A 13,321-nucleotide genomic window follows, 5' to 3' on the forward strand; every position below is an offset into this window, starting at 1 on the left:
ACCTCTCCACCCTCTATCACCTCCTTATTTCAGTAATATTGCAACAAGCATCTCGTTACAGTACGTGTTTCTACAGACAAGAAAGTGAGGCTTAAGATGCTTCAGATTTGTTCCACTTAAGATTTTGCCAGCAGTTGTAAACTCCCTCTGTAGTTAGGGAGACGGAATTTTGTATCATCTCAGCATCTTAAAGGTCATCTAATCATCCTTTGGAGGTGGTTTAAACTTTAAATGACAACACTTCTAACTCAGATGCTTCAATTTATTAATGTGGCTTTCAGCTGTTATTTAACTAAATGAAGACAATCCAGTTCTGAAAGCTAGAGCTGACATTCAGAGCCCAGAACCCCAGAGTCCTATGTATTGTTAAAAAATGATTATTTACTTTCATTGCTCTTTCAAATACTCTTCTCGAGATGAAAAAAACCCCAAAACAAAACAAATGAGTGCTTAACTTTGCAGGCTACATGTCAGCCTCACGCACATTTTCTCAAAACACATGGGTCTTTCAAATGAAAAAGAGTAAAGCAAGAAAAGTATGTGTGCACATGAAGACAGGCAGTTCCTTTGTAAGTCAACAAGCACAAAGAGCTTTGAAACATCCAAGAAACGCTGCCATAGAAATGTCAGCTGCGGAACATTCTGTAACATTTAATGTTTAGCTTAGCATATCACCTTTTCATCAACTCTTCCAGCCACATTTACATTAATAGCATAAACCATCACGCAGTATGTTAACGAAGACCTTTTTCAACAAGAAAGTGTGTTAATTTGAATCCCTCATTCTTTACCTTATTCTTCCTGTTATCGTTGTACTTGATCAAATCCAAAATAAACATTAAAACCTCCTTAGGACAAAGGTTGTGCACATCTCTCAGAAGGGCCATGGCAACAGGCATAGTCTGTGTAATAAAAATAATACTAACATCATTCTTATATTAGTCAAATAATAGCTACAGCCTGAAATAAGCAATGAACAATTTAACAATAACGTATCTCTGAAAAGTTGTCCAGAAGTGCTTTTTGAAAGTCATACACATGCTATAAAATATTCAGACCAAACCAACTGTGTAATTGTTTAATAATTAGTCATAGTGCAGAAAAAAACCCCTGTACATCCAAGAAAAGATTCTCAAATCAAGGTAACAAATGGAAAGTAACAAAATACAGAAAATTATGCTGGAACTGTCTTAAGACAGGCATTGAATTTGGGTGTTTTCATGTGAACACGATTTCTAGGTTTCTCTTACCATGGAGAGGTATAGAACGAATACAGTCAGTGAAGCCAGAAGAGTTATTAGCCAGACAGGTATTAGCCTGATTAGGTATTTATTTTAGAATGAGCTAATCGGCTCTCTAGGCTCCACTCACAGAGATTCAGTTTTACTCTAGATCAATAAACTTCAGACATGGGATTCAAAGGGAGAAAGGTGTAAGATTTTGCGTGAAAGAATGAACAATGACAAAAAGAGCAGAAAAATACAAAAGAAGGTGCAAAACAGAGACATGGGGAGAACGATGAAGCAGTTTTGGGCACTATAAGAAAACAAAATCTGAGTTTTCTGCATACTGAGGAAAATTAAATCTGTTGAATAATAACTCAATCATCCAATAATTATAAAATAAATCTTGAGAGAAAACCATTGTGACTAATTTTTGTGATTCACTGTACAATCAACAACTGTAGGTTCCAGTACATAAATCTGCATTAACATCAATATAAGCTGCAGCAATACATGATGTTGACAACTGATAGGAGAGAGCAAGAAGGATTATGTAATGCCTTGAACTAAAAAGCCCACCAATTTAAGGTAATAGTTATGAGATGTTATTTGCAACACGATATCATTGCCAGTAATGAATCAGAACAGCTTCTTAATTCACCTAAAAGACAAAAGGATTAGCTTTGTTACTGTACACTAAATTCTATTTCAGAATGAGCTCATAAATATTCACAAATAATTATGTATGCAATTTATTAACTGATTTTTTGACTAAGATGGAACAAACAGATGTCATATAAGAAAAAACTAGTTATTTTGTATTTTTATGAAGGGGTAAAGCAGGACTGTGCTGTCCATGTTCCTGTAGCTGTCAACTACAGCTACACACTACAGTTTTATATTTTGACATTTCTTTTAAAACATTCAGTGGAAAAACCCAAATCGTACCTTTTGCAGAAAGTAACTTTGAAAATTCATGAAGTTGTTGGTCTTCACAATGTTTGGACAAGTCTTACAACAAAACATTCGGGTGAACAGTGACTTCATGGCTGGTGGTCCTGTCCATGTACTTACCATGGAATTTGCAATCTGTGTAATTAGGGGAAGGGAAATTTTATTAACATCACCGCTGCAAATTTAGTTTGGCTTTAGAAGAATACACATTTCCCATAATCAAAAAGAATAATTGCCAAGAACATACTGTGCTTTAAAGAGATACATATTTTCATCAATGTATTATTTTACTTTAGCTAAGCTTTCACTGCCATCCCCAATATACCTTCTCTACAATAAAGGTAAATTTTATGAGAATTGTTCCATTTGGAAGATGTCTGCAAATAATTATCTTTCCATGATAAACTTCTGTTCTGAATTATTCCTTTATATTTTAGATTAAAATTCTGTGTTTATTAAGCCAAGTTTTTTTGACTCTACGGAAGCCAGTGATGGAAGAAGCTTTTGCAATACCAGCCTCCCAGATTTACCCTGCCAGTAACCTCAGCCTAGACTTTAAGTAGATCTCAGCCACCCTTAGACTAAGACCACCCCTAAAGTGAAAGGCATATCAGCCACCTCTAACTTCAATCATAATTCACAATGAGACCATTACTGAGACCAATTTATTGTTATAGTCTGTTTTGGTGTAATGCGGGAAGGTTCGACTAAGAGACAACTGCTCTTGTGCCTTCCCAGCATCCTTGGTTTCATACATTTGCAAAATCTAGAAATGAACAACAGTAATTTCAAATTCAATCAACAGTAGTTAAATCATAATCTCTTCAGTATTTTTTACCCTTATAATGTGTTTTGACTAATTGAATTTCTCTTTAAATACTGACAATCCAAATTTGCTACTTATTCTACTGATATACACTCTGAGTTACATGCATTTGCACATTCTCCATACCACAACGCAAGCAGCCTGTCTTGCACTATTTCTACTTAAAAGGACTGCAGGTACATTTCATTTCTGCATCCTTCAATTTAGTATAGCATAAAAATCTGGATATAACGGTCACACACAGCTATGAAACTTCTCAGTGTTGGGGGAGAGGTGGTGCTAAGTTTGTGGTGGTGTTCTTTTTTAACGCTCGCAGCACATCACCAACACTGCAATGGATCTGAAAAGGGGAATCAGCCTCCCAGGAATTAATACTGTGACACGGTTTTCTCTTATCTTTGTAGGGTTATTTGTTATGAACTACTCAGCAAAGTGTGTGCATGTGCACACGCCTTCCCCCGCCTTCTTTATCAATAAGGATTGAATATGTAACCTAGATACTTTATGCCCGAGAGACTAGAATGGTTTACAACAAAGTATGTGGTATATTTAGAAAGTGCAGTAAATTCAGTTTTATAATTGCTTGTCACCTATTCTTCCTCTACATCAACATATGCTCACCAAGAATGTTTTACAGTAGTAGCCACAATCTAACTAGAAGCTGCAAATCAATGAAAAAGAACTCTCCCCCAAAATAAACACGAGGGACTTTGTTTTTTCTTTTCAATGAAGAACACAAATCCTTAATATTTACAGGCTGCAAAAATTAAACTGAGTTAATGACAACAGGAAGTGATTCTTACTAACTGGAACTACTAACAGAATGCATTACACTTTCCTCCTAGGTAACTTACATAAGCACACCTACAATTCTGTCCTACCATGCTCCTTCACCTTGAGTCAGTGTCACAGCCATATTTTTTACTTAGCTGTCCTGGGTTCAGCAGTGGCAGTCATTTTTCTCCTTCGTAGTAGCTGGTGCAGTGCTGTGTTTTTGACTCTCAGCCTGAGAACAACGCTGATAACACCAATGTTTTCAGTTGTTCCTTAGTAATGTTTACCCTGACCAAGGACTTTCTGAGCCTCATGCTCTGCCAGGGAGGAGGGAAAGACAGGAGGAAGCAGAGACAGGACACCTGACCCAAGCTAACCAAAGAGGTATTCCATACCACAGCACGTCATGCCCACTATATAAACTGGGGGCAGTTACCTGGAAGGGCTACATCACTGCTGGGGTCGGGCTGGGTATCAGTCGGCGGGTGGTGAGTGGCTGTATTCTCTTCCCTTGTTATTTCCCTTACATTATTACTATTGGTGGTAGCAGTAGTGGTTTTGTGTTATACCTTAGTTACTGGACTGTTCTTATCTCAACCCGTGGGAGTTGCATTCTTTCGATTCTCCTCCCCATCCCTCCAGGAGCAGGGGGAGGAAAGGGGGGAGTGAGAGAGAAACTGTGTGGCTGAGTTTAAACCACGACATTAGCTTTATAATCTTTTTTCTGTAAGCCAACAACCTTATTTGTAGACCCAAGATTATTCATATAATTGAGCAAACCCAGTTATGATTATCTGCAGCCCAACTGCCTGACAATTCAAAGACCAAAAATACCAAACCCCATTGCATTTTCTAAACATTGCAACAACTGCTTTTCTAATATTTACCTGTGAATATCTACTTCCAAATACTCCAAGCAAATTAATATTTGAAGTCAGATACCGACAATACCAATACAAGTACATACACCGGCAGTATTTCATAATATTAAAATACTTTGTCACAAACATTTCTTGGATTTTGACTTTAAAAATATGGCCAAAGGATTTATTTCTAAATTTCAGAACAGGTACTGAATTATTCTCAAAAGGTAAACTGCAGAAAACGAGCTTTATGCCAAAAATCTGAGCTCCACAAGTGGTGAATAAGTATGCCTTTATATGCACAAAATATGTCAACAACATACCTCTTCAGAAATTTTTCTGTGTTTCCACCCAGTTGTTTCATAAGGTTCTCTAATTTTCGTTCTTAATGCTAATTTTGTGTCTAAAGAAAAAAGATCTTCTGATCTCAAGGCAATTATTTGGCTGTTAAATATTTAATTGCAGACCAACATGATGTTTATTTTGTGTCCCTATTCAATATGAAATGATATAGGGCAGCAATGTGAATTCATATTAGACAGATGAATTTCAGCAATTCAAGAGTTCTCAACAGAAAGGCCAAGGAACTTCCCAGTAAAATAGAAAAAATATACTTTGGATCTGAAAAAAATTAAACAGAAGTCTTTTATTTTTGCCACTTAATGAAAACTGGAAAAATCCCTTGTGGTTTTCATGTCTGACATCTCAATTTTGACAATTATGAAAGCCTTCTGCAGTCTCCACTTACAGACTAAAATAATACAGCTTTTCTTTCAAATCAGTCATGTTAAAAATACTTGGCAAACACTTTCAAGAGGTTAAATATCAAGCCAGTTTAAGAACTGTGATGAGTTTTGACCCATTTTCAAACGTTTAGAATGTCTAGCAGATTTCTTCCTTTGCACCCATTCACATAACCTCACCTTTGCAAGGCAGAAGCAGGCCATCATTCTCACTCGGTAGAAACATTGCTCCTGTTCTAGTATATCAGTCAGTGCAAGTCGTGATGCTGGAGTGGGGAACTTTTCCAATGCCAAAATGGCTTCTTCTTGTGCAACCACATCTCTCTCATATCGAAGCTGATACTGCCACATGAAATCAGATTGTTCAAATTCTACCTTCCTCAGTACTGACATGTCAGGGTCTATTCTTATCCAGAGCAAAGGGGAATCAGCACTAAGAAAAACATGAAAAACATTAATAACTTAAAACATTTCAAAACTGTAGAAATTCAACAGATGTTCTAACTTGTTACAAGTTATTATTTAAATATTTAGATTCAAAGAACCAAAAAAGTAATCTAACTTAGAGGGGACTTTTGAAAGTCACCTTTACTGATCTCCTGCTTTCAGGACAGCAATTCCATAGCCTCCCAGGGTAACCTGTCCAAGCCTCTAATACTTAAAAGTGGATACAGCAGTTTAGTACTTTTAACCTACAGATCTGAGGTCATGGTAAACTACTGTACAATCTCAATATATTTAATGCTACGTCCTCAAACACTATAACTTTCTTAAGTGAGCAGCACTCCTACAGTTTAAGACTACAAAAAACCAACAAGGAAAATCTGGTGGCAAACACCAGTATTTTTAATATATTTTTTTAATCAATAGATATGAAAGTGTTTTACAAACACACACACGCTGAGATATTGAAAGATGACAAGGGATAGCCATGTGAAACCACAAAACAGCCAAGCCAAATAATAAAAGTTAAAGTATCAACAGAGAAGATTAAGGTTTTAGTCCTACAGATAAAATTACTTAGTTGTATTCCACCCAAATAAACATTTTATACTTTAGTATTCACACAGCATCATGACAGCGTAAGTAATATATAGGAGCAACAAGCACAAACTATATAATAAAGTCTCTTACTCAGTTTTTCACATTAAATTGATAACAACAAAATACAGACATAGAATTAGGAGAGAGTTTGGAATAGAGAAAAAAGCATCATTAAATGTGCATTTCTGTATACATCTGTAGAAAATCTAGAATTAATGTAAAGATAGTAGCTAGAGAGGAAAGGAGAGTGAAAAGAAGAGTTCATACACAGGATTTAGAAGAATAAAGAAGAATAAACACTATCATATATGCTTGGAAGAGTCCAAACTGGACAAAAGAATAACAGTATTGGAGATTAGGTTATCAGATAAATAACGCATAAGTGACTTGCATAAAATCCTACACCACTCAAAAGGTAGTTCCAAGATTATTATTGAAGGCTCAACTTAATGTAATGCAATGGCTACCTGAACATAACAAATATTTATGGTAACTGCTCTTAAATATAATTAAAAGTCTATTTTACATACGCCAACTATCACATAGAAATAATAACAATAACTTGCTCAGTGTAAGTATGTCTTACTATGTCTCATCATATTTCAGATGAGGTTAAATTTGCAACAATCTCCAGCACTTTTAAGGTGACAAGCAATCAATCCTTCTTCAAAGACACACTGTGAGTTTTCAAGAGCAGATAATTTACTTCCCTCAGCCAGCAAGCAAGGTACCAACACCTTCAGTACTTCTGAGAACACCACTGGTTCAAACTCTAGGAAGGTAAAGCAGGTTGAGCAAGAATCTGCCTCCCAAGACCTAAACAATTCCAACTGAAATTAATGCCAGTATGAATTATAGTTACAAAGCATTTCATCACCTATTTTCAATCTAAAAGTATTCTTTTGTAATTAACCACAGATTTCAGGAACTTGTGTGCCTTAGTGCCAGTTAAATGGTCTTCATTGAAGTCCAACGAAAACTGCTTGCTCTTTGTTTCAACAAAATTCTTATTTAGATTTTACCTATAACGCCAGCAGAAAGATATTAGATATGTCTATGAAAGAATCAAGTAATTATATCACCTTATTACGCCTAAGATAATTTTTTAAGTCTGATTATAGCAGTTAACCCATACATTTACACTTTGCCAACATTTTCCCAGCTACAGAAGAAATGTCTCAAAGAAGGCAAAGAAATGTGGTGTAGTCTTGAAATTTGCCAGTCATACTATGAAGTACAACATTACTATAAAGCCCTTAAAAATAGCATGCTTTAGACAAGGCGAACATGGCTCAGTCTCACATTGAGGAACTCTAACAAGCTCCAACTTACTCCATAGCAGAAAGGTCCATGTCCACCTCTTCTCCATTCATCAGTGGAATCTTTTTCTTCTTATTTCTATTTAGAAAGAAAAAATAGAAGAAAGTAAGTATTAATTACTATACTAGCAAACATATCTTTAGAAATGGAACTTAAGCCTGCAAAAGTTCTCTCTGTATTTCACCACACTGAAAAATAATGCTCTCTCCAGCAAAACAAATATTCACAAAGTTGAGCTGTGCATCAATTTTATTTAAATAATAATCACCAATATTTTAAATTGGCTTAAACTTGACTTCCATTAATTCTTCTAATTACATGTAAGCATACAACTTTGAGAAGCAGACATCAAAATAGTTATTTAAATGAATAAGGAAGCTGAAAGAATCTACTTGGGAAGTACGTTACTTTTCTTGCTCATTAGGTTTAGTGAACAGCCCTGGCACTCTCAACAGAAAAGGAAAACTATGCAAGTGCTCCTTGCATATATTTTCACTTGAAGTACTCCCCTGGCTCACATTAATCTTCTCTCTAATTTGACTTTCCCATTCAGAGGCATTTTTATTTTGACTAATGAGAGTATTTATTCAATTTGTTCTATATAAATAAGTTCTTTAGGAAACTTTAATAAAAATACTTGTAATTCAGAACTGCATATAAAATAGAAGGTTTCCTGCTGTCCATAAACAGTAGTAAATTCCATTTTCTTGCTTTACATCACAGGTAAATCTTATTCAGCAAGATTAAGAAAACATAAACACAAAACATAAAAAAGCATATACTGACCTTCTAATGCACTACATGTTTTCATACATTCATATTAAAAATATGTGCAGTTTGTTTTGTTCTTACCTTCTGCTTTTAGAATGGCAAGGTATATCATGTTTAAGACTGTTTTCTTCAATCTGCAATGTATGGTTGAATGATCCATCAAGTTCCTGCACTGTCACTTTAAGAGGACCCTTCAAGTTCATGAGATTTTGTTATTAACATTAAAATTATGCTTATTAATGTTATGCATCATACTTGTATGTGTAGGTAAAATATGGAAAATGGACCTTACCACGTATTTCTGAGTCCCAGGAGACGTGTAGTCTTGTTTTATTTCCAACTCCAATACATTCCGTTTTCTATTAAATGCAAAGCTACCATAAAATTTTACCACTCCGCTCTGATCCCTAATTAGCTGTATAGGAATTCTAGTTGCACAATGCAATAGTTATAAACAAACATAATGCTTTCATTCTTTGTATTTCCTTTATGCTTCTTTATTCCTACAGTTTCCCATCCCAAGAAAAACAGGAAATTAAAATACTGATGTTAATTCATGAACTTTTAAAGATTTTTTTTTCCTTAAACAGTTCTCTAACATACAATCATGTACGTGCATTATTAACTTTTCTTCCAAGCTATCGTCTTTCGGCTAGACACCTCAGACTGGTTCTGTTCAAAGCAGCTGCCTTCATAAAGGTCTGTGACTTTGTTATGAAGTACAGCTTAAGGCATTTTTAATGGTTTCTTTAGCACAGCGTTTAAACTCAGCACCAACACAAGCACTTAATAGTGTAAGATGGCACTATTTAAGAGTAATACAATATTCTCCCTAATGATACAATGACCTGCTGTGGTCTTAGAAGAAGAGAAAATCTACTCTCACAGGTTGCAACAGTGTTTGAAGCATGGTAGGGAGACTGAAGCCATAGAATTAAACACCAATTACAGTTAACAGCATCAGGCTTGCGGCCAAAGTCCAGAGAAGCTGAAAAGTCCCAAAATCTGAGCTACAAGTCTTCCTTGGTTACAGAACAGATGTATTTAAGATTCATCCAGCTCAGACAGTAATGCTAACATCTAGGTATAGCTGCAGTATGAATATATGCACATAGAGAACTCCTATCCTCCTCAAGTACTTGGCACAGCTACACATGGAAATTAAGAGAATGCAGATAAAACACTAATGTCTCATACTAGTTCATAAATATTAATGATGCAGTGGGTTTTAGTTAGATACTGTGTTGCATGAAAATCATTAAGTCTGTCTAAATAAATAATGTCTAAATATTAATACCTACTTCTTTCTGTAAGAACAGCAAGGTATGGTTCTAGCCTGCAATCACATTAATTAAAACTACCAGTTAAACCTGTTAAATGGAACAAATTCAAATTAACCCTTATATCAATCCAAAATAAAAAACCCTATTTCTTGACTAATACCACTTAAATTTGAAAAATCAACACACAGAGCTTTATTTTACTTTAAACTGCAATCTTAACATAAGCTACCAAGCTATTAAATATCAGTGTATTTTAAGCTATCAATCTGAGCTTTAGGTTTACTTATTTCATGATGATTTACTGGAAATCACATCTTAAAATGCACCAGACTATAGCATTTTCCATGTCAGACTTCAGCATATTTCTATGGGCAGTGTCCTCTGGAATCCCTTTAGTATAATTTGGCCTTAAATTCCAGCAGAGTTCTTGTGCTTCTTTCAAAGTAGAACCTAAAATCATGAAATACCTTCTAGTAAAGAACATGTGAAAAAACCCCAGCATTCTCTAATTGACTATGAAAGGAGTGCGAGCCATATATATCTAATTCAAAGAATAATGTACCTAACTGCTTTAAGCAAATATATTTCATACCTTTCCTCACATTCCTTTAATAGTGCCAATTAAAAACCAGATTCATTCTCCATATTAATAATCCAGACCAAGAATAAAAAGGATACACCCACTGCTTTATTAAAGGTTGGATGTCTTTGCCAGAGACATTTGAGATAGATTTCAAAAACCCAGATGTGGAAACCAACATCTGACTCCACATGTGTGACTGGAACTTCTGAGATGAAGCAGTGCTGGCCAGACTCAACAACTTGTTGAAAACCTAAAATGATAAAAAGTTATTACTTTCACAAATACTTTAATATATAAAATATGCTTTTCTGTTTAGTTGCAGATGAATTGCAACTAAAGGCCAAAAAACTCATTCTTTGATAACTGACCTCAAAAGAAGTCTTTCAAAATAAAGACGTTTCAGAAAATTATTTGCTTGACCATATCAGAAATTCTGATTTGCAGACACAAATGTATTTTTCTTTATAGTAAAGCACCCATGACCCTGAGAAAGCTCTGAAACCCTGCTTCTGAACATACCAGATCACCAGCTAGATCTGCTTTTTAGAAATAAGAGAGTCATTGGGTTCTCTACTTCGCCATTCTTTTTTAAATATTGCAAAAAAAAAAAAAAAATCAGATTTACGTAAGGAAAGCTTTAAGAAAGGTGCATCTGCTGAGAACTACTTAAAATAGCTCTTACCACAGGCGCATACATGTTTTCCTTAAAAAAGCCTGAAACATGGCATTTCACAAAACATATTTAGTGAAGAAAAACCTAAAACTCTACAGAAGTTTCGCATTTCAGAATAAAACTACAATTTTCTACTCAACCACTTCTTCTAATATAAAGATCAATCCTCCGTCTAAAAATTTATTTTCCTTCTGAAAATTTATACAATGGAGAGAGCAAAAGCTGTATGCACTAACAACTTCATTATTTGTAATTTGGTTAGACTAGCTCACATCAACATCAGTTAGGGGCAGTAAAACAGGTCCTCAGTGTTAACAACCTATCGCAATCACTGAAAGCAACATTAATATTAAAGAGGATATACAATATATAAGAAGTATTGCAAGTTACGAGTAATAATAGCTAACCCATCCTAACACAAATGACCTACATTTTATGTTTGTTCTCTCCTGCTAAAACTGAAAATACAAACTGAATCCTAAGATAACCTGTGCTGTTCTGCCTTAAAACTCCATTTAATGAATACAAATGCCACTAAAGGCAAAAGCAATATATTCCACATAATCATTTAAATACCTACCTGTAACATGAACTCCATGCTAATCCTGTTCTCAATCAGTCTCATAACAAGATGCGCTTTACACTGGAACATCGTGTAATATTCCCAGGACAATGTATGAGGGTGTTTGATAGAAAAATGTAAATGTGATGCAGGGCTGAAAAATAATAATAAAAAAAGCAGCTCTATTTTGCATTTTATGGAATGGAACTTTAAATATATCTTAGCAACGAAGATTATAGTTGCAACAACAATTATTTAGCATCTCTTCTTCTGCTTTAAAGTTATAAATTATGACATGCTTAAAACAACCACACACTTTACATTCTGTGTGACATGGGTGTATGCACCTGGCATACAGCCAGTGCTGAACAGAGAATAATAGCTGGTAATACATGCTATGCATTACTGTAAAGACAGTGATAGCAGTAGCAACCCAAGCAAGGAAGTCTAGCAAGCAATTTGAGTCCAGAAATTACGCATAAATTGACATTATGAAAAGAGGGTAGATTTAAATCAGATACTAGGAAGAGATTCTTTACTGTGAGGGTGGTGAGGTTCTGGCACAGGTTTCCACAGAGAAGCTGTGGCTGCCCCATCCCTGGCAGTGTTCAAGGCCAGGCTGGATGGGGCTTGCAGCAACCTGGTCTAGTGGAAGGTGTCCCTGCCCATGGCAGGCAGGTTGGAACTGGATGATCTTGAAGGTCCCTTCCAGCACAAACCATCCTGTGATTCCCCCTGCTGCACTTCTCTTAAAAGTGACGGTACGTGGGGAATATCTTATATTTAAATAAATAATTGTTGCCATTAAAGTAAACAGACTTTCATGTGAAGAGAAAAGGAATTGGTTTCTATTTTAGCAGTGAATTTTTGCTTTCAATACTTTGGCAAACTGCTGTCTTCTAAATCAGACAACACGCCAAGGAAGACTAGGCAGAGCATCATGTTACAAGCTGCCACACTGTAACTTGAACTATCTGTGGTACTTCTTCAGACATATCCTTCATGTCTGTAAGCAAAATATTTTAAATGGTTTAAGCTCAATCCATGTCAAAAGACAAAAAATGCTGAAACCCTAAAACTTTTTAAAACAGAACTGATTTCTGGATTCTGCACAGTAATAAAACACAAAAAGCCTTAATTTTGATAAGCTTTCATTTTCTTTACCAAGTTTGACATTTCAGAACACAAGCATTCGGACCTATAGGTAATTTCCAAGCACAAAAGCAGCTGTGATACGGAAATTCTTGAGAAAAAAAGACCTCCCTCCTTCAATTATTTGAGAAATGGAGATAACTACAAGCCTGACTTTATTTTACTGATAAACCAGGTCTTTTTGATGTGCTATGGTATTTTCGTTTAGTTCTTTTCACAGGGAATTTGAGTTTTCCATTAAGGAATAACAAACATCTGAAGAAACTGGACCCGCACCATGTCAGACAAACTTCTTAGTGTGAATCCAGATGTATTTTATGCTGGTTGGTGGAGAATCACAAATTGACCACCATGACATAGAAAATGCCACCTTCTTAAAATTTATGGGCTCAGGACTGGATTTTTCCCTGTGATTTTCTCACTTATAGATAACATAACTGAACCATTTCCAGATGGCCCAGACACCTGATTTGTCCAAAGACTTTAGAAGAACACACTACAAGACAGAACTAAATAATTCACAGATTGTAATGATCAAAGGTAAGCACTA

General features: G+C 35.4%; 1 protein-coding gene across 4 annotated transcripts in view; it reads right to left on the bottom strand.

Moving 5' to 3' along the window:
* TAF2 (TATA-box binding protein associated factor 2) overlaps window positions 1–13,321 on the bottom strand; it is a 65,128-nt gene that overhangs the window by 27,480 nt on the left and 24,327 nt on the right. For all 4 annotated transcript variants that reach the window (XM_065668860.1, XM_065668862.1, XM_065668858.1 and 1 more), the window contains exons 11-18: window positions 11,638–11,773; window positions 10,480–10,634; window positions 8,811–8,925; window positions 8,600–8,709; window positions 7,760–7,825; window positions 5,564–5,816; window positions 2,172–2,312; window positions 792–902 (exon numbers count right to left, since the gene is read on the bottom strand). In XM_065668860.1, the coding sequence (XP_065524932.1) occupies window positions 792–902; window positions 2,172–2,312; window positions 5,564–5,816; window positions 7,760–7,825; window positions 8,600–8,709; window positions 8,811–8,925; window positions 10,480–10,634; window positions 11,638–11,773 (1,087 nt within the window). The remainder of the gene's footprint in view (window positions 1–791; window positions 903–2,171; window positions 2,313–5,563; window positions 5,817–7,759; window positions 7,826–8,599; window positions 8,710–8,810; window positions 8,926–10,479; window positions 10,635–11,637; window positions 11,774–13,321) is intronic.

Source organism: Lathamus discolor, chromosome 2 (assembly GCF_037157495.1).
Source record: "Lathamus discolor isolate bLatDis1 chromosome 2, bLatDis1.hap1, whole genome shotgun sequence".
NCBI classification, from domain to species: Eukaryota; Metazoa; Chordata; class Aves; order Psittaciformes; family Psittacidae; genus Lathamus; species Lathamus discolor.